We start from the raw sequence: 26615 nt of genomic DNA, 5'->3' as shown, positions 1-26615 counted from the left end.
GGTGTAAGTCCTCACCAGAAAACCCCAATACTTTTCCTTATTTCCGGCAGGCAAGGCACCGGCATCTGACCTCAGTTGGCCAGCAGGATGACATACCCTGAGCTGTGACTGTGGGTGTTACAGAATGGGTGCCCGTGGCCTCCCAGTGCCCCAGGGTGTCAGGCTCCAGGTGTCCAGCGGCAGGTGCCTTTGGCCATACATCTGGCCTCCCACTTTCCCTCGGTTCCCAAACTCCCTGGTTACCATCCAGGAAATTGTTTTTCTACTTAAGGATCCCAAAACCAGTTTCAGATTTTGCCTAACTGACGCATTCTCTCTAGAGTTGTAGGAAATCTATTAGCTGCCTCGGGATATGGCAAGGCTAGTTTCTGGGCTCTGTGGTGTCCGAGTCTTGCTCAGGAGCCCTGGGAGCGTGCCACTGTGGGGAGGGCGGAGCTGGTGACTGGCTGGATTGCTCTGCTCCACCCTGCTCCAGGCCCAGAGCCCAGCAATGCGGCCGATAAATACTCATTTGACGTGACTCACCCACCTGCAGGCCTCTCAATACCTATTTTATATTTTTGCATCATGACTGTTTCTAGTGTAGAGTTTCCTTAGGAAGAAAGAAAACTAAAACGTGTAAGTTTTTAAATGCAGGTGAAGAGGAGGCTGTTTTCTCCTTAGCAGAAAGGAGGAGATGAGGAAGAGATTGGGTTTCTGCTGTGAGCTGCTGACGCTGCAGAGTGCCGGGCTTGTGCATTTTCATAACTACAGGTTGGGCGGGTTGTGTCACTCACGAGGTAGCGAGGTGTTGTTTGAGAGTCCGGGCCCTCCTCCTGGACTTTGATCCGGCAAAACAGCTCCTGCCTCAGCCTCAGCCCGGCATTGGGGCGCCTCTCCCAGGAATGCTCTCCAGTGGCCTTTGATGCGTTCGCATATCTGATTGATTTAAGCTTTCAAAATGATTAGAAGCCTTTTTATTGTCTTGCTTTTTGTGACGCTGGGAGAAGCAAGGAAGCCATTTCTCAGTTTTCAGAGCACAGAGAGGACGGAACTACTGTTCTTCACAAAGACCGAAGATACCATCCTCCTCCGATCCACTTACCGAGACAAGCAGCCCCACGCCAGCTTCCTCTCTGTGCGGCCCCAGGACCCGGGCGTGCTGCGGGTGGTGAACGTGACCAGGGCCAGCGCGGGGGCCACAAACTTCATCATAAAGCTAGTGGCAGAGGAAGAAGGAGAGACGAACTTGACCATTCAGCTGTGGGACTCTGACGGTAGGCAAGAAAGACTCGTTGAGGAAATAAAGAACGTGAGAGTCACAGTGCTCCAACAGAGGCCAGGCGGTGTCTTCCAGGCGCCGATGCGCACGGATAGGAATGTCCTCCTGCTCCTTCTGCCCCTGGTCCTGTTAAATAAGTGCGCGTTTGGCTGCAAGATTGAGCTGCAGGTGTTCCGCGTGGTGTGGAAGAGGCCTCTGCCAGTGATTTTGGCGGCAGCTACCCAGTTTTTTCTGATGCCATTTTGTGGGTATCTTTTGACTCAGGTTTTGGCCTTGCCGGAGGCACTGGCTTTTGGGTTTGTCATGACCTGCACGTGCCCAGGAGGGGGCGGGGGCTATCTCTTTGCTCTGCTTCTGGAAGGAGATATCACGTTGGCCATTTTGATGACCTGCACATCAACCGTCTTGGCCCTGGTGATGATGCCTGCCAATTCCTACCTGTACAGCAGGGTCTTAGGGCTGTCCGGCACATTCCACGTCCCTGTTTCCAAAATTATGTCAACGCTCCTCTTCATACTTGTGCCTATATCGGCTGGGATAGTCATCAAGCATAGAATACCTGAAAAAGCCAGCCTCCTGGAGAGAAGCATTAGACCTCTGAGCTTTATTTTGATGTGTGCAGGGATTTACTTGATGTTCAGGATGGGATCAGTGTTTCTCAGAACAGATAGCCCAGAGGTGCTTCTGTTGGGCGCCTTAGTGCCTGCGCTGGGCCTGCTGTTCGGGTACTGCCCCGCTAACATCTGCAGGCTGCCCCCCGCCATGTGCAAGACTGTGGCCATCGAAAGCGGGGCCCTGAACAGCTTCTTGGCCCTGGCCATCATCCAGCTCGCCCTCCCCCGGGCCCAGGCCGACACCGCCTCCGCAGCTCCCTTCACGGTGGCGCTGTGCTCTGGGTGTGAAATGCTGCTGCTGCTCCTGGTGTACCAGGCGAAGAAGAGGTGTGTCCGTATCACGGGAGAGAAGAGGAAGCACCATCCCCGCTCCAGCAATCAGAACACCGCCGCACCCGCACTCTGAGGTGCTGGGGGTCAGAGGATATCACAGTGATGCTGCTCGCAGCCCCCTCCGACCTGATTGAAAACGGCAGGAGGGGGAGGCGTGTACGTTGTAATGTGTACATCAACATAACATGCATTCTCACCTGAAGCACGGGAGGAGGCCACTGCGCTGTGTTGGTCTGGAAGTGCTTTATAGAGTGGGATTTGATTATGATATTTCATTACGGTCTCTTAATGGGAGCCAGCTGTCCTGGCTTAAGTGGGATAGAGCAACTTAAAAACACCTCCTGTAGTGATTCTGAGAATATACCAACTTTTTACAGAAGGGCATTCCCTACATTCTCACAGTATGAGTTAATTACTAACATACAAGTAACAATTTGTATTTTTATTATATAGACTTGTATTATAGGCTTTTATTATATAGACTAGTAGCCCTGTTAATTAGTTTGCCAGCTGACAAGACAGCCAAGGTCCTTTTTTTCTAATTTCACCAAATTCAATATACAAATACCAAGATTTATAAAAGACTAGAGGCCTGGTGCACGAAATTCGTGCACGGAGGGGGGTGTCCCTCAGCCCAGCCTGCACCCTCTCCAATCTGGGATCCCTTGAGGGATGTCAAACTATCCATTTAAGCCTGATCCAGGGCAGCTGGCTCCCAACCGCTTGCTTGCCTCTGCCCCTAACCACTTCTGCCTGCCAACCTGATCACCCCTTAATCACATCCCTGACAGCCTGATCAATGCCTAACTGCTCCCCAGCTGGCCCGATTGCCCTCAACTGCCCTTCCTGCTGGCCTGGTCACCCCTAACTGCCCTTCCCTGCAGCCCTGATCACCCACAACTGCCCTCCCCTGCAGGCCTGCTCATCCCTAACTGCCCTCCCCTGCTGGCCTGGTCATCCCTAACTGCCCTCCCCTGCTGGCCTAATCACCTCTAACTGCCCTCCCCTGCAGGCCTGGTCCCTTCCAACTGCCCCCCGCCCCCTGTAGGATTGGTCCCCCCCAACTGCCCTCCCCTGCTGGCCTGGTATCCTCCAACTGCCCTCCTCTGCTGGCCCAGTCACCCCTAACTGCTCTCCCTGCTGGCCTGGTCTCCCCCAACTGCCCTCCTCTGTTGGCCTGGTCTCCCCTAGCTGCCCACAACTGCCCTCCCCTCCAGACCATCTTGTGGTGGCCATTTTGTGTCCACATGGGGGCAGCCATCTTGTGTTTTGGAGTGACAGCAATTTGCATATTGCTCTTTTGTTAGATGTTCAGCCTGGTGGTGGCTCGTTATTATTCACTTTATAAAATGATAATTTCCCTCATGTAATCTTTTACTGCTGAGTCCTTTGAACAGAAACCTCCATTTAGGGGTAGAAAATATAATTAAACTTGTACCAGTTTAACTCATATGCACTTCCAAGAGCATATTCTAGTGATCGGGAGTCGAGAGACCTGCATTCAAGTCTATTTATCGTTTACCTTGAGAGCTAGCAAGACACTCTGTACTTTGTTTTTCACATCGGTAAAATGAAAAGGTTCAATTGAGGCTTAAGATTTTGCTCAGCTTCTGAGTCTGTGGTTGTGGCTTGAAACTCCAGGACCTCGCAGCATGGCAGGGTGATAGGCGGAGAGAAGGTTCAGGCTGATGAAAAGAGCCACACCCGGCCACTGTAGTGGAAGCAGCGATCAGCATCTGGCTTCTTGAGTGCAGGGACCCTGCATTCTTTGAATTCCGATGGTGTTTAGCACACGCCTCGAATCGAGTAGGTGCTAATTAAACATTTATTGGATTAATTAACCAGTAATATCTATAACAGTCAAGGTCATATGCTCCAAGCCAGACTGTGCCATTTCAGCTGTCACCCATCAGCTGGATGACACTGGTCAAATGACTTAATCTCTCTCCGCCTAATTCATGTGGAATGTGGGGTGAGGATTGTACCTACCTCATGCTCTTGTTGTGAGGGTGGAATGAGTTAATAGGAGCAAGGCTCTCGGAGCTGCCCAACACACAGGTTACTGTTACTCTATCTGATTGGTCTTCCATGTCAAAAATGCACTTTGTCCTTGGACTTGGAATCTATTTTATGTCTCATAGCTGTATTGTGGAAAACAGAGATTTTTACCTAATAAAATTTATCTCATTTGGGTTAGGAAACTTTTTTTAAGTTTCACCCCTTAAGAGGGATGATTCTGTGATATGTTGTCTATGATATATACTAGTGGCCTGGTGCACAGATTCATGTACATTGAAAGGGAAATAATTACAAGAAATATTTTAATATTGCTATTTGCCCTTTCTCTGTAATGGAAGTGTCATAGCTGTCACTGGTCACCGTCTGCGGGCAATCAGTGGGGCAATCGGGATCCCACTTGCACCTGCCTTGTCCTGGCACCGCCCGCTCACCTGCTCCACCATCCTGCTTTGGTCCCGCTCTCTTCAGGGCCCATCGGGACAGCAGCACCTCCACTGCCACCTGCTGCCAGTGCTATGTCGCTGATACCCACCATGTTCTGCGCTGCCCCCAGGTGGTCAGCGCACATCATAGCGAGTGGTTGAACTGGTCGAGGGGACAATTTGTATATTAGGCTTTTATTATATAGATTCTCAGATCTGGGAAAGCGGTTAGCATTACAGGGCACATCAGGGCTTAACCAATATCCACAGCTCCAACCTATTTTACATCAAAACGAGGGCTGTTAGCTACCCAGGAGACTCCACCCCCTGAGGACCTGCACATTGGCCCGTGTACTTTTTAAAAACAATCAGCCCCCTAAACAACTCTTACCCAAGAAAGTGATGTGAACCTGATTTTTTTTTTTTTTTAACTGAAAGGAGTTGCCATTTACAAGCAGTCATCTCTTGGGAGTAAGTAGGTTTAGCAAGATACCCAAGTGCAAGTACAGGGCAGTTGGGTACCTTTTGCCCTTGCAGAAGCCGACCTGAGCACTGGCTGACAGAGGCCCTCCTCCCCAGAAGCTCCTCCACGTCCAGTCAGGTGTCGGGAGAGCCGGGGCTTCAGGTCCCCCCTCTCTTCCACTCTGAGGTGAGCATCATTAGCACCTCTCTCAGGGATGAAGGCAGCTGGGGAAAGGGATACCAAAGGCCCCCTGAGGGACTCCCCATCAGTGGAATGTGGGACGGTGACGGGGCTGCACACCAGGGGTGTTTAGTCTCACCCTGTGAGGCTGTGGCTGGAGCCTGGCCCCTCCCTATCTCCCAACCACCTTGGTGTGGTGGATCTTTGGGGTTGGGAACAATGACTGCAAAAGCAGATTTAAAAATTGCCCCTTTGAGAACTCGGGAGCAACATACCAGGTACTGAGGACCCTGCAGCCACTGGGACTCACAGACAAAAGTCTTGGATTTTGTGGAACCAGTTTGCAATACGTCCAAAATGAGAGCTGAGCGCTGGACGGCCCTGTGCGCTGGAGGACTCTTCATTGGCTTTCAGGCCTTTGGGAGCAGTGACTTGTGAACAATCGAGAGGCAGCAGCGGAGGGTCCTAGAAAAAGGCTGGGCCTCCTGCTCATTGAGGTAAGAAGCGTGAAGTGATTTTAATTTGAGAGAATAGGACATTTGATCTTCTATTGTACCCATGAGCAGACCAGTTCCTTTAAAGGAGGTTTACAGAGGGTGCTGATGATATTTCTGCAAATGCCTGGGAAATTTTATTTGCTTAGGAATCAACTCGTCACCATGTATTTGGCAAGTTTGTTTTAAGTGTCTGACAACAAAGAACCACAAAAGCTAATTTCTGAGGTTTTTCTCTTCTTTTTTATTAGGAACATACAAGCATATTTTGCTAGACAAATCGAGGTATCCAGTTCAGATACTCAAGGCATTTCCAGAAGAATAAAAACAAAATCCTGGCTCTTTGTGAGGTTTGAGAATCGGCCATTCATCTGAGAGCTGGTGCATCTGCAACGTATGACAACACCTTGCCCTTTGGTGAGGAAAAAAAAAAAAAGGAAGCAACCTCCTGACAAGCAAGGAGCCAAATAACCCCCTTTCTGGTTCCTGATGTGGCCGGGATGCTTCAGAGCTGTGCACTGCTTTTCCACTCACACGGGCAGACTCTATCCCACATGCCAGACCTGCTAGCTGAAGACCTCAGGATCCCAGACTGGTCGTTTCACACACGGCAGCCTCGCCATGCCAGGCAGTCCCAGAGTGTGGACTCTGGGTCCGTGTCCCACTCTCTGCCTTTGCTGTGACCTGAGGACAGATGACTTCTCTGAGCCTTCGTTTCCTCATTTGTAAGATGGAACTAGTCATATCTTCGTCCTGAAGATATTGTATTGTCTGAAGCATGCTAAGTCCTCACTAAATGGTAATGTTAACATAAAAACATTCAAACCTGTAAAAAACCTTTGTGAGTTTCTTTACAAACTGTCGACAGTTGCCAGGAAGCAGAACCTCAAAGGGTTGAGATAATGCTCCAGAGAGGGCGGTTTCTCATCTATTTTTATACATTTCAATCAAAGGAGGGGACGTAGGTGGGTTACATGAAATCCATTGGTGGTAGATTAGGGAGGTGGGAGAAAGCAAAGCGAGTGGGGCGGGGTGGGGGAGAGGAACCCTGGGATTGGATAAAAGGTGAAGTGATAGACACATACTTAGGAGGTGCAAGAACAATTAACCTAATGAAGGAATTTGTGGTCTCTGTCCTGGCACCCAGCACATTAAGTTGTGCCCCAAGGGATCCAGAGAAAGCAAGGTTACAAGTCACCCAGACATTTTAAGGGTATGTTATTAAAGATGCAAAAAGACAGATAGGCTCAGCTAAGGTAAAGGTTGACCTTGTCAGTGAAGATACCCACCTAGGATGGAACTACCCACCATAACTGCGTTCAGTTACAGTTTAATTTCAGACCATCCTTGTGGTGACTTTAGGTCTCGGAGTTTGCAAGACAGCCATGCAGGCCTCCCCTGGGCCGTCAGGTCAGCATGTGGCCAAGTGAGTTATTGAGAACAGGGGCAGTTGGTTGTGGCCATCACTTACCAGTCTTCCTATCTATTATGAATTTGTACTTTGTATGGTGTATATAATTTACATGGTTTACATATAATGTATGTAGTGTGTAAATAATTCATATGATATATATTTATTTATATTTACTCCCTAGTATAGCTTCAACAAAAGCTGCAAATACCTGCCATTTGTGTTTTGTCAAGAGTATCTGGAATCAGCCAAAACCGGTTTGGCTCAGTGGATGGAGCGTCGGACTGCGGACTGAATGGTCCAGGTTCGATTCCGGTCAAGGGCATGTACCTTGGTTACGGGCACATCCCCAATGAGGGGTGTGCAAGAGGCAGCTTGTCGATGTTTCTCTCTCATCGATGGTTCTAGCTCTCTCCCCCTCTAAATTCATCTCTGTGTAAAATCAATAAAAATATATTTTAAAAAAAAGAGTATCTGGAATCAGAGAAAGGGATCAAAAAGAGAAATGGGAAGAGGGGCAGGAATGGAAGGAGGGGAGTGCAGCATAAAGAGGAAAGCAATTTTTTAAGTTTCAGAAGAAAGTGCAGGCAGGACGCTCTAACTCAGAAGTAGAGATGAGAGAGGAGCCTGCAGGTGTGGCAGCCTGAGGCTCAACCGGAAACGGCGGGCGGGTGGGCGGGGACTTCCGGGCCGGGACCTTCCCTTTGCCCCGGAAGAACCTAGCGGTCCCACTGGCAGCCAGCGAGCCGGTGCCCAGCCGCCGCGGTGAGACCTGCGCCCCGCGCCCCCAGCGGGTCCTGCGGGTCCCGGGCGGGGCCGGGGCGGGCGTTGCGGGGCCGGCAGTGGGGCTGGGGCCGGGGACGCCAGGAGGGGCGGCAGGGCGCGGAGGGGACTCGGGCGCGGCTCGGTCCACCCAGAAACGGGCGCAGAGAGGCGGGGAGGCGAGGCCAGCACACACGTGAGGGGATGGGAGGAGGGCGTGCAGACGCCGGCCTCAGTTTCCCCGCTGTGGTGGCCGGCGTTTCTCCTGCAGACCGCACCCCTCTGAGCTCAGGATCCCCACGTCCGGCTGCCTGGGGGGCGTGCCTGCCTGGCTTCCGGAAGGGCCCTGGTTCCACTAACGGACTCTTGCTCTCCCACCTCCTGCCGAATCCACCCCCTCCAGTTGCTCCCTGTTGCGGTCGATGGCACCGTCGTCCGTTCAGTGGCCCCGTGGGGAATCGGGGCATCCTCAGCCCCTGTCCCTCCTGGACCCAATCCAGTCTGTTACTCGGCGCCCCAGCCTCGCCTCCCAAAGCCAGTGCCTCCTGCGCCTCAGCCCCACCCACCCCCAAAGCTGTCAGCCAGCCATCAGGGCCTGGGTGTCCCCAGGGAAAGGCTGTCTGAGACAGGGAGCTGGGCAGAGCTCCCCGTCACCTGCTTCTCACTGCTCCCCTCCTTCACTTTTGTCTCATCCATGACGGTGCCTGCAGCCGACTGTTTTGATCAATATCTGAGTCCCCACTAGGGAGTCCATGGGGACCGCCATGCAAACCATGACTTCTGGGGGTTCTTTCTGCTAGAGAACCCCCAGAAGAAAAGGCGGATGGGGGGGAATGGGGGGTAGATTGACCGCATTGTCAGTACCATTACCTGGGGAGAAGGTGGCTGGAGCAGAGCCTTCCTGCTGTCAGCCTGGAGGACAGGAACAGAGTAAATGGAAAGGAAGAATAAGAGTTTGGAAGCAGCTCTGGGAGCACCCTGAGCAGTTACTTTAGAATTGTAACATTTTAAACCGCTCCTCTGAAGAGAAAGCAGCCAGCAGAAGCCGCTGGGGTCTGCCCTTGGCTTTCCTACAGGAGCACTGGGCGGGGTCCCGTGGCCTCTGTGAAGCGCTGGCAGGTGTTTCCGCTGTGAAGGGGACATGGTTCTGTCGCTTTGTGAAGGATGCCTCCCTGCCAGGGCACAGACCGCAGGGCGGGCGGCTTTAGTCCTGTCTGCAGCCGTCAGTGCACACTGGGCAGCAAACACCCAGATGTGTTGTGTGTTTTTCCCTCTGAAACTCAGGGAGAGAACTTTCCGTTTTGCTTTATTTTCTCTCCGGGTCTGCCGACGGCCCCCTCCTCTATAAAAGACGCACCTCTGCCCAAGTTGGGACTCCATTGCTCCCATCCTCCTGGTGTGAGGGTAATCTGTCACCTGCTGGGAGTGTGCATTTCTCTATTGGGCTTGTGAAGAGAGATTGTCCTGCGTGCTCTTGGCGTGTGGCGCTCCCACAGCGACCCCCACGCTAGCAGAGACGGAGGCCGGTCTCTGAGCTGGACTGCGCTGCCTCCCGAACCACACCACATCGGCCAGCCGGTGAGCGGGGAGCCGTGAGCGAGCTCCTGGTGTGGGCCTGGATGCCTTCAGCTCAGAATGGTCCACGTGCAGAGTGCACACTTAGGGAGACTTGTTCTGAACCCCTGTTCCTGTGCCCTTTCCTCTCCATCCTCCAAACCAGGGTTGAAACGTGACCTGATACGGCATTTGGAAGACACTTTCGTATAGTGTTTTGTTACGAAGAATGTTTCTGCAATAGAAGTGGAGTCACTTAGGTCAAAGTGTTTACTGGATCTACTAGTGAGTCCTGGAAAACAATGGGACTTGGGATTCAGGAGGGAGAGAATCCTGAGTGAAAGGACGTTGCTAATTGAGATGCACTCGTAATCTAACTGTTCTGTGGTTAAGACAGGGATTCGCACGGCTCTATCCTGGTATGCGTTAGAGCTGTTCGGAGATGGCTGACCCCTGGGAGGAGTGCATGGACTACGCAGTAACCCTGGCAAGGCGAGCTGGAGAGGTACTGTCCCGATGCCGCCACGTCCCCGATGCTGGCACTCACCAATGCCCCGTGTCCCCGATGCCGGCACCCACCAATGCCCCGTGTCCCCAATGCCAGCACCCACCAATGCCCCATGTCCCCGATGCCGGCACCCACCAATGCCCCGTGTCCCCGATGCCATCACCCACCAATGCCCCGTGTCCCCGATGCCATCACCCACCAATGCCCCGTGTCCCCAATGCCAGCACCCACCAATGCCCCATGTCCCCGATGCCGGCACCCACCAATGCCCCGGGTCCCCGATGCCGGCACCCACCAATGCCCCGTGTCCCTGATGCCGGCACCCACCAATGCCCCGTGTCCCTGATGCCATCACTCACCAATGTCCCCGATGCCATCACCCACCAATGCCCCGTGTCCCCGATGCCATCACCCACCAATGCCCCGTGTCCCTGATGCCAGAACCCACCAATGCCCCGTGTCCCCAATGCCATCACTCACCAATGTACCCGATGCCATCACTCACCAATGCCCCGTGTCCCCGATGCCATCACTCACCAATGTCCCCGATGCCATCACCCACCAATGTCCCCGATGCCATCACCCACCAATGCCCCGTGTCCCCGATGCCATCACCCACCAATGCCCCGTGTCTCCGATGCCATCACTCACCAATGCCCCGTGTCCCCGATGCCATCACCCACCAATGTCCCCGATGCCATCACCCACCAATGTCCCCGATGCCATCACTCACCAATGCCCCCGTGTCCCCGATGCCATCACTCACCAATGCCCCGTGTCCCCGATGCCATCACTCACCAATGTCCCCGATGCCATCACCCACCAATGTCCCCGATGCCATCACTCACCAATGCCCCCGTGTCCCCGATGCCATCACTCACCAATGCCCCGTGTCCCCGATGCCATCACTCACCAATGCCCCGTGTCCCCGATGCCATCACTCACCAATGTCCCCGATGCCATCACCCACCAATGCCCCGTGTCTCCGATGCCATCACTCACCAATGCCCCGTGTCTCCGATGCCATCACTCACCAATGCCCCGTGTCTCCGATGTCTCGGACTAAGCACCTGCGTTGCTTTTCATTCCACTAAACACTGTACATGGAAAAGGTTCTCCAATTTTGTGTCGTTAACTTTTGGGATGACAGTTGTGGATCTGTCTTAGGATGTAAGAATGCTATGATTTTGTACCTAGAAGGACATAACCACTAAAGGTTTATTTTGTAAACCTTGTGATAAGAAAATTTTAAGAATATCATTTAAGACATTGCACCATTGCTGTTTCATTTTTAGCTTGATTTAAATTTACTTACGCTTTTCTGTTTGCTTACCAAACACATTCTCAGGTGGTTCGCGAAGCTCTGAAAAATGAAGTGAATGTTATGATTAAAAGTTCTCCAGCCGACTTGGTCACTGTGACTGACCAGAAGGTTGAAAAGATGCTTCTCTCCTTCATCAAGGAAAAGTACCCATCTCACAGGTGAGTCTGCTGCCTGGAGTCAGTACTGAGGCACAGTGCCGACCGAGCCGGAAGCTGACTGTAGTTCCTGAGCCTGGAAGGACGGTGGGCAGCCTGGGAGGGAGGTCGGGCAGGAGCCAGGGAGGAAGGGGACCCGGGCCCCTCACAGGAGTCACGGCTGCTGAGGCGCCGGCTGCCTCGCTCTGGACTCTGATTTCCCGATCGCTCACTATTACAGTCGGGGGCAGGGCCACCAGCCGGGAGGGATAAGGGAAAGGATGTTTGGATGCTGGGAAGCTGGTGTGAGAAGGGCTGCCCAGGCATGATTTAGTCAGTTTTGTTCTCTATCGCAGATCTTCTTCTGGTAGTCTTTGGGGCCTGAGAGAAGCCACGGGAGTCAGGGCGCAGGCACAGCAGCGCAGGCACTGCCACCGCTTTGTCTCAGTGCTGCCATTCTCTGCCTCTTCCCGGCGATGTAAAGCCTGTACACTTCCTCTAAAAGCCACTGTGCAGCTGACGCCGATCACCAAGTGATAGTGAGGAGAGCTCAGGGTTGGACAGAGGGAAACAGAAAGCTGAATGTAGGGACGAGAGAAAGCAGTGACTCGGCACCACTTCCGGGGCCACCTGGGAGCTGTTGCATAGTGTGCTGGGCAGACAGGTAATTTTGGGGCGACTTGCCTCCTTGCTGACCTATCTAATGCTCTCTTTTACTCACCTGCTGCTGCAGAGCAAGTTACCCTGAGCTGAACATGAGCAGCTCCAGACAGCAGGCTTACAGCAGAGTTTTCTAGGTTCAGCACGTGGCAGGAGCTCAGCGCAGGGTCTCATGACACGTGGGAGTCCGTGGGGTGGGCCGCAGCCGCCAGGCCTGCACTGGCCGAAGGATCCATTCGGCTTGGGTGGTTGCTGGTGACTTCCCTCCCTCCCGCGGTCTGGGGGCAGCTCCCGTCGGTCCCTCGCCATGTGGGCCCCTCAGAGCAGCTCAGCACGGGTGGCCTGCTTCCCTGGCATGGCAGGGGCGGGAGTGGAGAGGGAAGACAAACCACAGTGCGTGCTGTGAGCAGGTCCTCAAGGTGGCACGTTGGCACTTCTGCTTCCTTCTGCTGCTTAGAAACGAGTCACTAAGTCCAAGTTCACACTCGAGGCGGGAGCGTTAGGCCTGCCTCTGGAAGAGAGGAGGATGAGAGACCTGGGGCATCATTTTAAAACCACCACGTGCCCTAGTGAGGCCTCACCTGTACCGGTGCCCTGCGCACGCCCACGCCTTCGCTCACCGGCGCCCCGTGGTCCCAGGACCGCTTGTCAGGCGGTCTGGGAGTGACACTTAAGCACGCACGTCCCGCGGGAGGCAGGAGCCCGGATGGAAGGGGGTGCTGTGTAGGATTGTACGTTTGTGTGACTAGCTAAGGGAATGCTAAACCTGGCACTTGCAGAACTTGGTGTAAAGAGCCATTCTTGCTTTTAGTTTCATTGGTGAGGAGTCCGTGGCCGCCGGCGAGAAAAGTGTCCTCACCGACAACCCCACGTGGATCATCGACCCCATTGATGGGACCACTAACTTCGTGCACAGGTACGAGCGGGGTTTGCACTGAGAGGACCTTTTCGAGTGCTCCGTCCACGAGCATTCAGGCTCAGAGAGTCGTGTGGAGTGAGCTGTGAGGAGGCAGTGACGGAATTGCTGTGGGACTGTGCGGCCAGCCGCCTGCTCACTTCTTTTCCCTCCGAGGGAGGAAGGGGAGGAAAGCCAGCACCACGCTGCTTTGAGATCAGCTGGGGCGCTCTGCTGCCCACTTCGTGCTGCGGTGCCACCTTCAGGCCAGGTGAGGAAGCTCAGGAAGAGTGTGGGTTTAAATCAGCACTCTCCGGCTTGAGCGGTGTTTTTTACAGGCTTTGCAGCCTGGGCAAGTTCCTTCACTTTTCTAAGCCTCAGATGCTGTTTTCTTCTTATCTGAGAAATGAACTTATTATTGGTGCCTGCCTCATGGAACTGTGGGGATTCGGGTGGTACACATACGTGAGGATGCCTTACAGGGTCTGGGACACAGGGCAGCACACAGAGACAGCACAGGGCAGCACACAGGGCCCAGCACACAGGGCCCAGCACCCAGGGCCCGGCACCCAGGGCCCGGCACCCAGGGCAGCCCACAGGGCCTGGGACACAGGGCGGCACACAGGGCCCAGCACACAGGGCCCAGCACACAGGGCCTGGGACACAGGGCGGCACACAGGGCCCAGCACACAGGGCCCAGCACACAGGGCCTGGGACACAGGGCGGCACACAGGGCGGCACATAGGGCCCAGCACACAGGGCCTGGGACACAGGGAGGCACACAGGGCCCAGCACCCAGGGCCCAGCACACAGGGCCCAGCACACAGGGCCCAGCACACAGGGCAGCACACAGGGCCTGGGACACAGGGCGGCACACAGGGCCCGGGACACAGGGCGGCACACAGGGCAGCACACAGGGCCCAGCACACAGGGCCTGGGACACAGGGAGGCACACAGGGCAGCACACAGGGCCCAGCACACAGGGAGGCACACAGGGCAGCACACAGGGCCCAGCACACAGGGAGGCACACAGGGACAGCACAACAGGAGCAGCCCCCCTGGGTGGGATAAGGGGTCGCCCTGTGGCTGGCGTGCCTGTGGGACACAGAGGTGTGTATACTGTAAACCAGACCTGGCTGCTGTAGGTGGTGGGGCTGTGGAAGGGTGCCCTGGGACGTTGTCAGTGGGAGAAGATTATGATGCATTGTGTATACAATGGCCTCATTTTTGTTACCATAAATGCTGTTACCTATTCCTAAAAACGTTTATTTTTAACTAGAGGCCTGATGCCCGAAATCTGGGCAAGGGGCTCGGCCCTCGCAGCCCGGCTTCATCTGAAGGGCGGCTGGTCTAATTAGCATGTTATGCTTTTTATTAGATTATATTGAAGCCATTTTGTCTTTATCTTGGTTCTCTTTGAGTCAGAAATCACCACCCTGTCTCAGACCGCCGTGCAGCCATAGCAACCATGTGGCTGCGGGTCACCGTGCCGGGGTGAGGCTGCGGGTGGGGCTTCGCGGAAACAGGAGCCGTGAATTCTGTGCGGCCGCGCCTGTGTTCACAGGTCCAGGCTGGGCGAGAGGCGACCACAGGAAAGAACCTGTGCTCTTAGCTGTGGTCAGTGTGAAATCCTAACGTTTGTTTTCACTTTTTGAGACAATATCGTCCACCATCACTATATTGTGGTATTCAACATTCAAAAGATAGCGAATGGCGTGAGAGGGAGTGGCCTTCCCGGGTCTGTCCCGGGTCCTCAGGCCGCCTCTGAGGTGACTCCTCTCAGAGCTGCTCACGGCCGCAGAGTCCCTGTGTGTCTGATCTGTGTCCGAGCCCCAACCCCGTGTACACGAAAGGTTGCATACTTAACACACCGCCGTGGGGCATAGAATGAGACCTTGAATGGAAAACGTTATAAGCAATTACATTGTGAGAAGACGTATTTATTGAAAATAAGTCCTATCTTGATAACTTTGTGTTTTTTTTAAGATTTCCTTTTGTGGCTGTTTCCATCGGCTTCGTTGTCAATAAAGAGGTACGCTGCTTACTTACGGCGGGTAACATGCCTGCTGTCATTTCTGAGAAAGAGTAACTGTCTCCATAGTACGTACAGATTTGCCTCTGTGTTCAGTGTACACGCTGCATTGTTGTGAAATAAGCTGTGTAACGATCATGGTACTTCTCCCAGAGAAGAACACCCAGTGCTTTCTGAGCAGCAGGAGTTTTAAGGGAGAAGCACACACTGAGTCACCTGGCATGTGTGAGGGAGGCAGGTGGTTAAGGGAGGGGTTCAGCCAGCGCTTCCTCGGGTGTTGGTGGAAGGCCCGGGGGTGGGGGGTGGGGGGGCCGGGGGGAGAGCAGCGCGTCTGGAACCCGCACCCGCTGGCGCGAGCCCGGAGAGCGGCGGGTCACTGGGCGTTGCCACGCTGCGGGGCTGCCTGACAGATCAGCAGTGAATGATGTTGTCTCTTCTTGGCCCTGTCTTCACGGGTTCCTGATGTATTGATCACATGGACACAGGGAGTTGAGTTGCTGGAAATGAAAATACAAGTTGGTGCACAGGAAATTAGCCACGGGCTGTGAGCCAGGGGCGTACGAAGGAGCTGAGCGTTCTCTCTCGTGGGCTCCCCCTGCGCGGCGCGTGCTCCCCCTGCTCAGTGTGCGCTCCCCCTGCACAGTGTGCTCCCCCTGCACGGTGTGCGCTCCCCCTGCACAGTGTGCTCCCCCTGCACGGTGTGCGCTCCCCCTGCACGGTGTGCGCTCCCCCTGCACAGTGTGCTCCCCCTGCACAGTGTGCTCCCCCTGCACAGTGTGCTCCCCCTGCTCAGTGTGCGCTCCCCCTGCACAGTGTGCTCCCCCTGCACAGTGTGCTCCCCCTGCTCGGTGTGCGCTCCCCCTGCACGGTGTGCTCCCCCTGCGCGGTGTGCTCCCCCTGCACGGTGTGCTCCCCCTGCTCAGTGTGCGCTCCCCCTGCACAGTGTGCTCCCCCTGCACGGTGTGCGCTCCCCCTGCATGGTGTGCTCCCCCTGCACGGTGTGCGCTCCCCCTGCACGGTGTGCTCCCCCTGCGCGGCGCGCGCTCCCCCTGCGCGGCGATGGTGGGGGGGATGAGGTGAGGGGGGCGATCAGGGGAGGCTTCTAAGTGCAGTTAAGGAGTTTGCAGCCGTGTCGAGATTCTGAACTAAGATGGTGCAGTGAGAACAGCTGAGGAAATGCCAAACGGGGAGGTGTTCTCGGCGGAATTTGAAGGAGGAGCTCTGGCCAGTGCTAGTGGTTAGAGGAGCATCGGCCCGCACCACAGGGTCTGGGTCTGTTCCTGGCCCAGGGCACGCACGCACCAGTCGGCACGTATGGAAGACAACCAGTCTGTGTCTCTGTCACATTGACCTTCTCTCTTTCTCCCTCCCTTTTTCTCCCCCATAGCCCCCTCCCCCTTCCCGCTCCCTCCCTCCCACTCCAAAGAAGAAAAAGCTCAGGGTTAAAAGCGAACGTTTGGGAGGAGCTGGGAAAGGATCAGGCGGGTCAGGTGGTAGTGTGCGCCTCGGCCTCCTTGGCTGAGGGTCCGGGAAGGGGCTCTTCCTGTGATGGCGGAGCTGTGGAGCGGCAGGGCCGGTGGTAGTTGGTTTGTGGCTGTCAGACTGGAGAGCTAAAGGGACGGGAGAATGGAAAACGCTGATGCACACCTCTCACAGGTGAGGCAGAGAAGAAGCCCTAAAGGAAGTGACACGCCCACTGGCTAGTGAGCGAGGGGGCTGAGTCCGGGCAAACGCGGAGCCTCCGGTTCACCTGGCCCTGGGGGTTTCAGAGGAGCGGTGGCCAGGCAGAGGCCAGACTGTGTTGTGTTACCGGGGAGGGGAGGGGAGAGGCGGAGTACAGACCTCTGGCCGGGAGGGGAAGGCTTTTGTAGGGAGGGAGAGCTTGGTGGAGAGGAGCCGGAATCCTATCCCAGAGGAGGAGCAGCGGGAGCAGCGGGGGCAGCGGGTGGCGGTCACCCTCAGGAGGAAGCAGCTCTGTCCCTGGGCGAGGGGAGGAGAGTCTGAGCGGCTGGGCCTCTTCCCTCCGGGCATCCGGAGGAGCCCTCTCAGTGTCGCTGTGCGCCGTGGCAGACGTTGTCAGTGTGTGGATTCTCCTCATGTCACTGAGGGCGAGCCCCGCAGACAGCGGTGGTCAGGAGCCGCTCCCCCGCAGATGGAGTTCGGCGTGGTGTACAGCTGCGTGGAGGACAAGATGTTCACCGCCCGGCGCGGCCGGGGCGCCTTCTGTGACGGCCAGCGGCTGCAGGCCTCCGGGCAGGAAGGTAGGCTCCGGGGCGGGGCGGGGCGGGGCCGGGCCTGCATCCGCTCCTCTTCTGTGGTTTGGGTGTTACCTGACTCATAAGTTGTGCTTATTTTCCCTGCCTTTTGCTCCCACTGGAGTTTGAATGTGGTAGTGGGAGTGGGGAAGCGGGTGGAACTGAGCAAACTACACTCAGGACATGGCTGCGGGCTGGGGACGGAGGTCATGGCGCTTTATTGCAGCCACTGCCTCGCGTATTCTTTGTAGACTCGCTCTGAGCTGATGGCGGTGGGACCACTTACTAGGCAGTAAATCAGAGAAACTTAAATGTAGGAATCACTGAAACTGACCCCTGCACCTTCTGTAAGAGCTGGGTGATTGACAGGTGAGCCTTCTCTGCAGGACGCTGAGAGGGTGTGAGGACCTTCTCCCCATAAGCCACGCCCAGCGCTGGTCAGTTTACACATCCGATTTTTAAGTGCTCCAAGAACTTGCAGATCCTTGCAAAACCATCTCAATTCAGAATCCTCCCACACTGCGTAATTTTTCTCCTCAAACACTTAACTTTGAGAGCAGACATTTATTTCATTATCTTCTTATTGAACTCTAAGACCTGATTGTCGAGACGTTAATGTGTGAGAAATGTGCATCTCAGAATTAAAGGAGAGGTTGCTTTCCTGCCAGCAGCTCGCTCTCTTTATAATTATTCTGCCACACACAGAGTGTAATTACACCGTGTGATTAAATAGTTGATATTTGCTAATTTCCCATTAAAGCTATTATGTAAGCAGGTTAGTTGGTTATATTCTGCATTTTGGGGGGATGGTCTAAAAAGCTAGACTCTCATAAAATGACCTCTGAGGTATAACAAATGTATCCGCATTTTAAGATTTAAAGCCTTAGAAGTAAACAGATTTGATACAACTAGGAATAGAGCTAAGAATGTCCTGTTTTGCTCTGAATCACAAGTGTTGATTTTTTTTTTACCTGAATTCTTATTAAATGAGTGATTTTTGGAGTCATTTCCCTTTAGATATCACCAAGGCGCTCCTGCTGACGGAGCTGGGCTCCTCCCGGACGCCAGAGACCGTGCGAACCGTCCTCGCCAACATGGAGAAGCTGCTCTGCCTGCCCACCCACGGGTAGGCACTGCGCCGGCCGCCGCACGGCATGTCCTCGTCGCCGTGCCTGTTCGTGCTAGATCGGGACCTTCATTCTCATTTTCTAATGGAACTTTAAACACTTTTATTTGAAGATAATTTAAAACTTAACAGAATTTGCAGAAATAAAATAAGGCAAAAAGACAATAGCATACCCTTTGCCCAGTTCCCCTGTCAGTATTTTACCCTTTTATTATTCCCCTAATGGTCTTGAGGTAAATTACGTACAGCGTCGCTCTTTGTCCCTAACACTGCACTGCTGCTTCCTGAGAGCAGGGGTGTTCTCTCCCACAGCCACAGCGCCTTGCTGACTTTGTGAACTTCTGTTCTCTGATATGCCGTCCACGCTTGCTGGGCCAGGGGTCTAATGACAGCCATCCTTTGCAGTGTTCCTCCTCCGAGGGGGTCCAGGCCCGGGCGGGCGGCCTGGGCTGTGCTGCCTCTTCGGCCACCTCTGCTGTGCATGCTGTTTTTGAGATATTTGATGCCAGCCTAATTTTTTTTAGCATTTAAACTATTTCTTGATTTACATGGAGCCTCTGAGATTTTGTTTTCCTTTTCACTTTTGAGATCTGATTGTTTTACAAGGATCTATTTTGGAATTTCACATCTGAGAGACTTTTCTCCTTCAGCGTAGATTTGTGTCTCTCCCCCCCCCCCCAAGATTTATTTATACGCGCGCGCGCACACACACATATATTGATTTCAGAGAGGAAAGGAAAGGGAGAGAGAGAGAAACATCAGTGATGAGAGAGAATCATTGATTGGCTACCTCCTGTACGCCCCCTACTGGGGATTGAGCCTGCAACCTGGGCATGTGCCCTTGGCTGGAATCGAACCTGGGACCCTTCAGTCTGCAGGCTGATGCTCTATCCTCTGAGCCAAACCAGCGAGGGCTCCCAGTTTTCTTGAGTTATAGTTTTACATATTAGCTCAGGTCTGCTTTTATTTTCTTCAGACACCAATAGGCGAGGTCTCTGTCGTCCATTTCAGCCACTTTCTCTCTGACCCTTTTACTCGTGTTTTTCCTGCTTTCCTTGGGGCCTTGATTTGGCTTTCATTTGCAGCTGCTTCGTTAGGGCTCCCTGGCTCGCAGTCTGAGTTCAGTTATCATTGCCCTGAGCTCAGTCATCTCCCTATCTCTTCCTGGGCTTTGTTCCTCACTCCTTCTGCATGTAGGTTTTGTATTTCTGATTTAACACCTGTGTTTACAGCTACTTCTTTGAGATGTTTCATTGAGATTGGATTGATGCCAGTTTCAGTTTTCTCCCTTTTGACAGTCGATTTTTTTCGTGAAAGACTTTTTCAGCCAAAAAAGTCCTAGCACACTTATTAGCAGCTGAGCAGGGAGCAGAGTCAGATGTTTGTGAAACCAAAAGCAGTCAGTCCTTCCTACCGGGTTTCCACTGTGGTTATACACACACCGTGCACTGTAGTGGAATTTAATATTTCCTCCAGCCTTCCCCCCTGAAAATGTCATGGCAGTAATGTTTATTTTATTAAATTACTTTGTGAGAGTGGTCATTTCTGTGGTGCACACGGTAATTAGGTTTTTATGTATTTTTATTTTATTTAAAATTAGGTATGTATCCTGTAGACGGGTTCAGAGGGTCTCAGTCGACACTGAAAATGAACTGACGTGAAGGAAGACCCTATTGAAAGAATGGCTTTTCCAATCTCCTTTGTAACTGCTGTCTGCTAGGATCCGAGGAGTCGGGACGGCAGCTGTCAACATGTGCCTGGTGGCCAGCGGAGCGGCGGACGCGTATTACGAAATGGGCATTCACTGCTGGGACATGGCGGGAGCGGGCGTCATCGTCACCGAGGCCGGCGGTGTGCTGCTGGACGTGACAGGTAGCGGATGCGGAGGGAAAGCATCTTCCTGCCCCCTCTGTTGGGCTTTGGTCTTCCAGTGTGTGCTGTGTGTGATACTTGAGCTCCAGACAAAACAAGCTCCAGATAGACTCTGCGGGGAGAGGCTAAGGGTGGTGTGGGGCTGCTCACGCCACATGGCTAAGCCTCTCCTGACGTGAGCAGAGGAGCTCTGGAGAGGCCGGGAAAGCCTGGCGGGGCCGCGGGCCTGGGGCTGGTGAGCGAGTGGCAGCTGATGGCAGACTCCGTCTCCCACACTTCCTGCCACAGGTCGGATTGGCTCACTGCTTCAAACTGATGGCGACGTTGTTAGAAGTGGGGGAACCTGGTTAAAATTCTCCGGTGTCTGAGAAGGGCAGTGGAGAAGTCAGGAAGTGGGCGGGGTTTCCTGCCCATGGCGCCCAGGCGTTACAGAGGCAGTCAGAGCATAGCGGTGGCTCAGGGAGAACAGAAAAGGTGGCAGGTTCAGACTGGAGTGATTGAGGAACCCCAAACTGGTCTTCAGATAAGATGCCTAGAAACTCATTTGTGTCTTGCCAAAGCTTAACCGTTAGGTCATGTGACAGAGTAGCTTTTGGGAAATATTATGATTGGTCGTGCCTGTCACCGGGTGAGTGCTGTAGGAATGGTTTCAGTACGAGACTAACTCTCCTCCTTGTTTGATTGACTTCAGGGGGACCGTTCGATTTGATGTCGCGGAGAGTCATTGCTGCGGGCAGCAAAGCCTTAGCGGAGAGAATAGCCCGGGAAATCCAGGTGGTGCCCTTCCAGAGGGACGACGAAGACTGAGCTCCCCGCCTCGCCCGCGGCCGCACGCTGCTCTCAGATGTGCTGACACCGGTGGTGCACAAAGTTTAGGACTTCGTTTCAGCCCTGTAATCTGATTGGCTTACGTTGTCTTGATGTCTAGGTTTAAGAATTGCTACTTGTTCCATATTGTCCTAGGACTAGGTAGGCACGGAGTTGAAATATTTCATTGTAAAATTCCATGTAAGAATGTACCTTTTGGCAGCTGATGAGGTGGTATCTCGTCCACCAAAGTAGTGAGCATTCAGTTTCCGAGTCGGTATGAGCCTCTGAAATTTTGACTTGCTACTGATGTACCTCAGCATTCTTAATTACAGAGTCAACCTTTTGGGAAAGAATTTAGATTGAAAGTAATTTTAGGTTGAAAAGCCATGGTGTGTTGATTTGTAAGGAGTGTGCTGAGTCCTGCCTGGGCCGGGCTGCTGTCTCTGCAGAGTCTTGCTCTATGCATGGCTGCTCAGCTGGCACCTGCAGGCACCGGGCAGGCGGTCGGCAGTCCACAGGAAAGCATTGGAACCGCGAGGCTTTTGGAGGGAGCAGTTTCTGGTTGTAGCAGATACATAGTGAAGAGCTCACCTTTCTGCGTGATCACCAGGTTTTGAAGTAAGGCTATGTAGCCACCCCTTATATTTCACATTACCGTTCCTAGAACATTTCATTCCGCACGTCCCCACAGCTGTCCCTTAAGTGTGGGCATTTCTGCAGTGCGTGTGCGCCGGGACCTGCCTTCCTGTGCCCAGGGACCGGTGAGCGCCGGAGCCCGCCCGGGGCAGGCAGGCGGAGTTGCTAATATTGAGCTTGGTCCTTCTTAGACTCCTCGTTTCACTTCGTTTCCACCGGTTTCTGTTCAGCCTTTAAATATTCCTTAAGGTCTTTGGCTTATCACTCAAAAAGAAAATTGCTTCAGTTCATAGATGCTCTTACAGATTTATTTATTTGTTGGCACGTGAACAGACCAAGTTTAGTTACAGGCTATGCGAGCCTGGTGTTGGAGGGCACGGAGGTGTTCAGGGCAGGGTATTCCATTGTGCGCGTCTCACATTAAACGGTGTCACTAAGACCTGAGTGTCGTCATCGTGCGTCTGTGCTGTTGGCCACGTGCAGTAAAACATCTCATCCTGTGTTCTTGCAATTAAATATATTTTAATTAAGACAATCATGAATGACATTTTAAATAAAACATATAATTGAAATTTTTATTAAGATTTATAGTTTAAACTACCTTTTTGTTTATTTCTTTTAACTTATAATACATTTTAAAAATAAGAAGTAGCCTTAATATTTAGCATTTGTCGAGCACTATAGCAGGCACCGTGTAGCACTTGACATCGTGATCCTATTTAATTCCCACCTTAGACAGGAGAGCTGTGTCCTCGTTTTTACGAGGTGCGTGGATGTTACTTAATTAATGAGCCCACTTTCCCGGCTGCAGGTACAAGCAGTGAAACACGTAGAGAGCGGGACAGCGGGGCCCGCAGTCTTCCCCGGACCGGCGGGCCACACCTGGCTGCAGGAGAGCCACCTGGGGCTCTTGAACAGCATTGCTTGGTCCCACCCGAGGGAATCAGATTGACTTGGTCGGTGCTGTGGCCTGGCCAGCTGCCTTTTGGCAAGGGGCCTGGGGACTCTGGGTGGATAGGAGTGAGCTGCTTTCTCAGGAATGGCGTCCTCAGTGACTCGCCCTCGCCACCTCCACAGTCTCGGGGGGCTTCATGGTGCGACTGGGTGTCTGCACGCCGAAATGTGGCTGAGAGTCATCCCTGTGCTGATGGGGTGAGAGCCGGATTTGAAACTAGTGTAGCGGCCTTTTGATTCCCACAAATGACCACTAGATGGCAAATTACACACAGGGAATCAGACTTTAGCATTTTCATCATGGAAAACATTTTATTTTTCCTTCAAATGACCTCATTGGCCAGTATTGGGGTTTAATAATACAGTACCAAAGCCAGGTAGTTTTCTCGTAAAGTGGAATACCCTGCATTGTGGGTCAACTTATTCCTTCCGGCAAAGCCATAGGTGCTGTCTGCCCTGTGGCCCCGACGTCAGCGCTGTGCAGCGTTAGCTTTCAAGGGCTCAGTAACCATGGACATAAGCGAGGCGTGGGCCTTGTTATACATGAGCGCCTCTCCACCAGTCCAGTCCAGTGTCACTGTCAGTAACCGGCCGCTCACAAAGCCGTCCCCGCGTCCCGGTTGTAGGGCGAGGTATGCTGGTGAGACGTGAGGAAAATAAAAGTATATGAGTGAGGTCATGCACTTGTGTTGATCAGTGAATGATTTTTAAAGTTTTCTATCAAAAAGCAACTACTTGCCCTTCCTCAGACTCAGGCATGGCACCAGCGGAGGGCCGGCCTGGGGAGCTCAGACGTGGATGTCTGAGGGCCTTGCCCTGCCCACGAGAGGGCCCCTCTTGCTCGGCCCCAAACCTTTCCCCCTCCATCCCTGCCTTGCTCCCGTCCTTGCTAGCTGTCTTCCCAAGGCATTCACTTGTGGGCGCTTTGGAGAGCGATTCCCAGGACCCTGGGAGTGAGGGGTCCATAGATTGTCTGGGTAGGGTTCCAGGAGGAAAGATGCCCTCGCTGTCCGTCTGTCTGCCACAGCCAACATGCCTGGGAAGAGCTGCACCCGCCATCTGCCCGGAAACCAGACTTCCCTCTTGTCACTGGTCACTCCCAGGAGGAAGCTCTGGGAGAGCCAGGTGTGAGCTGTCAGGTGACAGCCTGGCATTGGCTCTGACAGGTGTGAGCTGTGCGCCCTTCCCACCTGCTGGGCTCTCACTGGGGAGCTAATGGCCAGCACTTTGTAGACAGCAGACTCTGTGTGCTTAGAGCTAACAGGCCAGCGCTGGGGGGCCTGGCTGGTCCCGGGGTGCAGACAGCAGATAGCAGACACTGTGTGCTTAGAGCTAACAGGCCAGCGCTGGGAAGACTGGCTGGTCCTGGGGTGCAGACAGCAGACTGTGTGCTTAGAGCTAACAGGCCAGTGCTGGGGGGCCTGGCTGGTCTCAGGGTGCAGACAACAGACTGTGTGCTTAGAGCTAACGGGGCCAGTGGTGGGGGGCCTGGCTGGTCTCGGGGTGCAGACAGAGACACCATGTGCTTAGAGCTAACAGGCCAGTGCTGGGGGGCCTGGCTGGTCTCGGGGTGCAGACAGCAGACTCTGTGCTTAGAGCTAACAGGCCAGTGCTGGGGGGCCTGGCTGGTCTCGGGGTGCAGACAGCAGACTCTGTGCTTAGAGCTAACAGGCCAGCGCTGGGAAGACTGGCTGGTCCCGGGGTGCAGACAGAGACACCATGTGCTTAGAGCTAACAGGCCAGTGCTGGGGGGCCTGGCTGGTCTCGGGGTGCAGACAGCAGACTCTGTGCTTAGAGCTAACAGGCCAGCGCTGGGGGGGGCTGGCTGGTCCCGGGGTGCAGACAAGAGACACCATGTGCTTAGAGCTAACAGGCCAGTGCTGGGGGGCCTGGCTGGTCTCGGGGTGCAGACAGCACACTCTGTGTGCTTAGAGCTAACAGGCCAACGCTGGGGGGCCTGGCTGGTCCTGGGGTGCAGACAGCAGACTGTGTGCTTAGAGCTAGCAGGCCAGTGCTGGGGGGCCTGGCTGGTACCGGGGTGCAGACAGCAGACTGTGTGCTTAGAGCTAACAGGCCAGTGCTGGGGGGCCTGGCTGGTCCCAGAGTGCAGACAGCAGATAGCAGGCACTTTGTGCTTAGAGCTAACAGGGCCAGTGCTGTGTGGGCCTGCAGTTAACCTAGAGCTCAGTTGAATTTGAAAAAGTTGAGCCCACTCACTTTTAGAGAACTGAGTCCAGATGACACAGGACTTGCCACACAGCAATCTGCTCACCATCTGAGAATCTAAGGCTGCATTTTCTCCCTTTTCTTTTTTTTTTTTAACTATGGCCGCCCCGTGGGCTGTGCGGCTGTGGCAGCGGGACCGGGGAGGACGGTTTGAGCACAGGGAGGGCGTCCCCCTCAGGACTTCGCTGCGGTTAGGGAGAGGGGCAGGTCGGAGGAGCTCACCTTGGACTTGCTGAGCAGGAGTGGGGGCGGGGGCGGGTTCAGGCAGAGGTGCCAGCGGGCACCTAGGCTTCAGGAAGGGAGCACTGGTCAGCCAGGACGGTCCCCCAGAGGCGGCAGCGGGCACTGTGGAAGGAAGGGGTCACTGCAGGGGCGGAAGGAGCAGAAGGAGATAAAGCTCCTCCCGGGAAGGTCGTCCCAGTGGTTCGTCCTGGGAAGCCGCGATGTGGGCTGGGTCTAGGGCCCTTCTTGAGGTCATTTCACTCGGCGGGAAGGAAGTAAACGGAAAGCAGTGACTAAGAGCAGTTTTACGCCAGGAACTGGCCCCTGGACCTCTCAGAACCCATCTGACTGGGAGAAACAATGTGGGCGACGTGAGCGGCGTGGGGTCCCCTGGAAGCTCACCCCGCAGAGCAGGCACCCCGGCTTCCGGAGGGAGGACCCTCTCCACGAGGCGGGGGGTGTTTACCGCCTCGCACAGCGCAGACGCGGGCCCGCGGCCGGTCCCGGGCTGGCCGTGCTTCCCGCTCGCCCGGCCCTGGTGCTGCTCTGCCACCGAGCCCACAGGCTCCGGCCGGCAGCCCTTCACATGGCGAGATCGCTCCTCCAATATTTACCCTCTGCTGCCGGACTCCGGCCTCACACGGGCCCTGGGCACGGCTCCGAGCCGGGCTGATGGCTGGTGGCACACGCACGCCACCCTGAGGGAGCGGCTGCTATAAACAATTCACCGGATAGCACCCTGGGGCGGCCCTTCCCGCCGGCATGAGGTCCAACTCTCCCCAAGCCCACCCGCTCCCCCACGCGGGACGTCCCCCACGCGGGGCACTCCTCCACGCATGATGCACCGGAGGGGGTGGCTTTGCTCCTCGCCTCCTCCCGCTGTCTCGGCAGAGGTGGCAGGCGCAAGTCTATTAAAGATCGAGAACCTTCTAAAGATTCAGGTCTTGTCATTTTAGGCTCCGGGTCCTTGGCTTGCTCCGTAGAAAGCGGAGAGACCTGTCACTAAGAACACCCTGCACCCCGGGGAGGGCCGCTCCTGGCCGTGGAGCTCGTGGAGGCAGAGCACACGGTGAGCGGGGCTGGGGGCAGCCGTCCTGCCTTCGCCGATCTCAGTGATTCCTGCTCCTGAGCACTCACGCGAGCGACTGTGGCGCCCCCAGGGCTGGGCTTCGTGCTGGTGCAGGCACAGCGAGGATCGAGCAGACACAGCCCCACCGCACGGGCAAGTGGAGAAACGCCACGCAGGGCAGCCCACTTCGGCGCGGTGGGGCCCGTCCGTCCGGGCAGCTGTCTGGGGGTGCCCTGTGCTACCTGTGGGATCGGCCAGTTTCTCTGCTGCTCAGGTCGTTGGTGGTTGGTGGGAAGATCTGTTTAGATGATAGCCATAAATGGCTCGCACGCAGTCCATGTGTCTGATGGTGCTTTAAGCTCCTTGTGACAAGTTTTTG

General features: G+C 54.5%; 1 protein-coding gene across 6 annotated transcripts; it reads left to right on the top strand.

The window, feature by feature from the left end:
- Positions 1 to 7872: 7872 nt before the first annotated feature.
- On the top strand, positions 7873 to 22349 carry IMPA1 (inositol monophosphatase 1). 6 transcript variants are annotated; one of them, XM_045581543.1, is made up of 9 exons: positions 7873 to 7969; positions 9907 to 10018; positions 11370 to 11503; positions 12951 to 13055; positions 15021 to 15066; positions 17219 to 17327; positions 18339 to 18447; positions 20168 to 20319; positions 21011 to 22349. In XM_045581543.1, exons 2-9 carry the CDS (start codon positions 9956 to 9958, stop codon positions 21124 to 21126), a joined length of 834 nt encoding a protein of 277 aa, XP_045437499.1. In that variant the 5' UTR covers positions 7873 to 7969; positions 9907 to 9955; the 3' UTR covers positions 21127 to 22349. The 6 variants fall into 6 exon arrangements, with proteins under 6 accessions (XP_045437499.1, XP_045437500.1, XP_036293189.1 ...); XM_045581544.1 differs by having other exon boundaries at positions 7888 to 7950; positions 9896 to 10018; XM_045581545.1 differs by having other exon boundaries at positions 7909 to 7962.
- Positions 22350 to 26615: the final 4266 nt, after the last annotated feature.

This window comes from Pipistrellus kuhlii, unplaced genomic scaffold (genome assembly GCF_014108245.1).
Source record: "Pipistrellus kuhlii isolate mPipKuh1 unplaced genomic scaffold, mPipKuh1.p scaffold_m20_p_14, whole genome shotgun sequence".
Lineage (NCBI taxonomy): Eukaryota > Metazoa > Chordata > Mammalia > Chiroptera > Vespertilionidae > Pipistrellus > Pipistrellus kuhlii.
Note: the sequence above shows the minus strand (reverse complement) of the source record. Positions and strands in the feature narration are given on the sequence as shown.

Coding starts and splice junctions, on each gene's coding strand:
- IMPA1 (XM_045581543.1), top strand. CDS start 9,956: ATGGCTGACCCCTGGGAGGAGTGCATGGACTACGCAGTAACCCTGGCA. Junction 10,019..11,369: donor TGGCAAGGCGAGCTGGAGAG/GTACTGTCCCGA, acceptor ACACATTCTCAG/GTGGTTCGCGAAGCTCTGAA. Junction 13,056..15,020: donor ACCACTAACTTCGTGCACAG/GTACGAGCGGGG, acceptor GTTTTTTTTAAG/ATTTCCTTTTGTGGCTGTTT.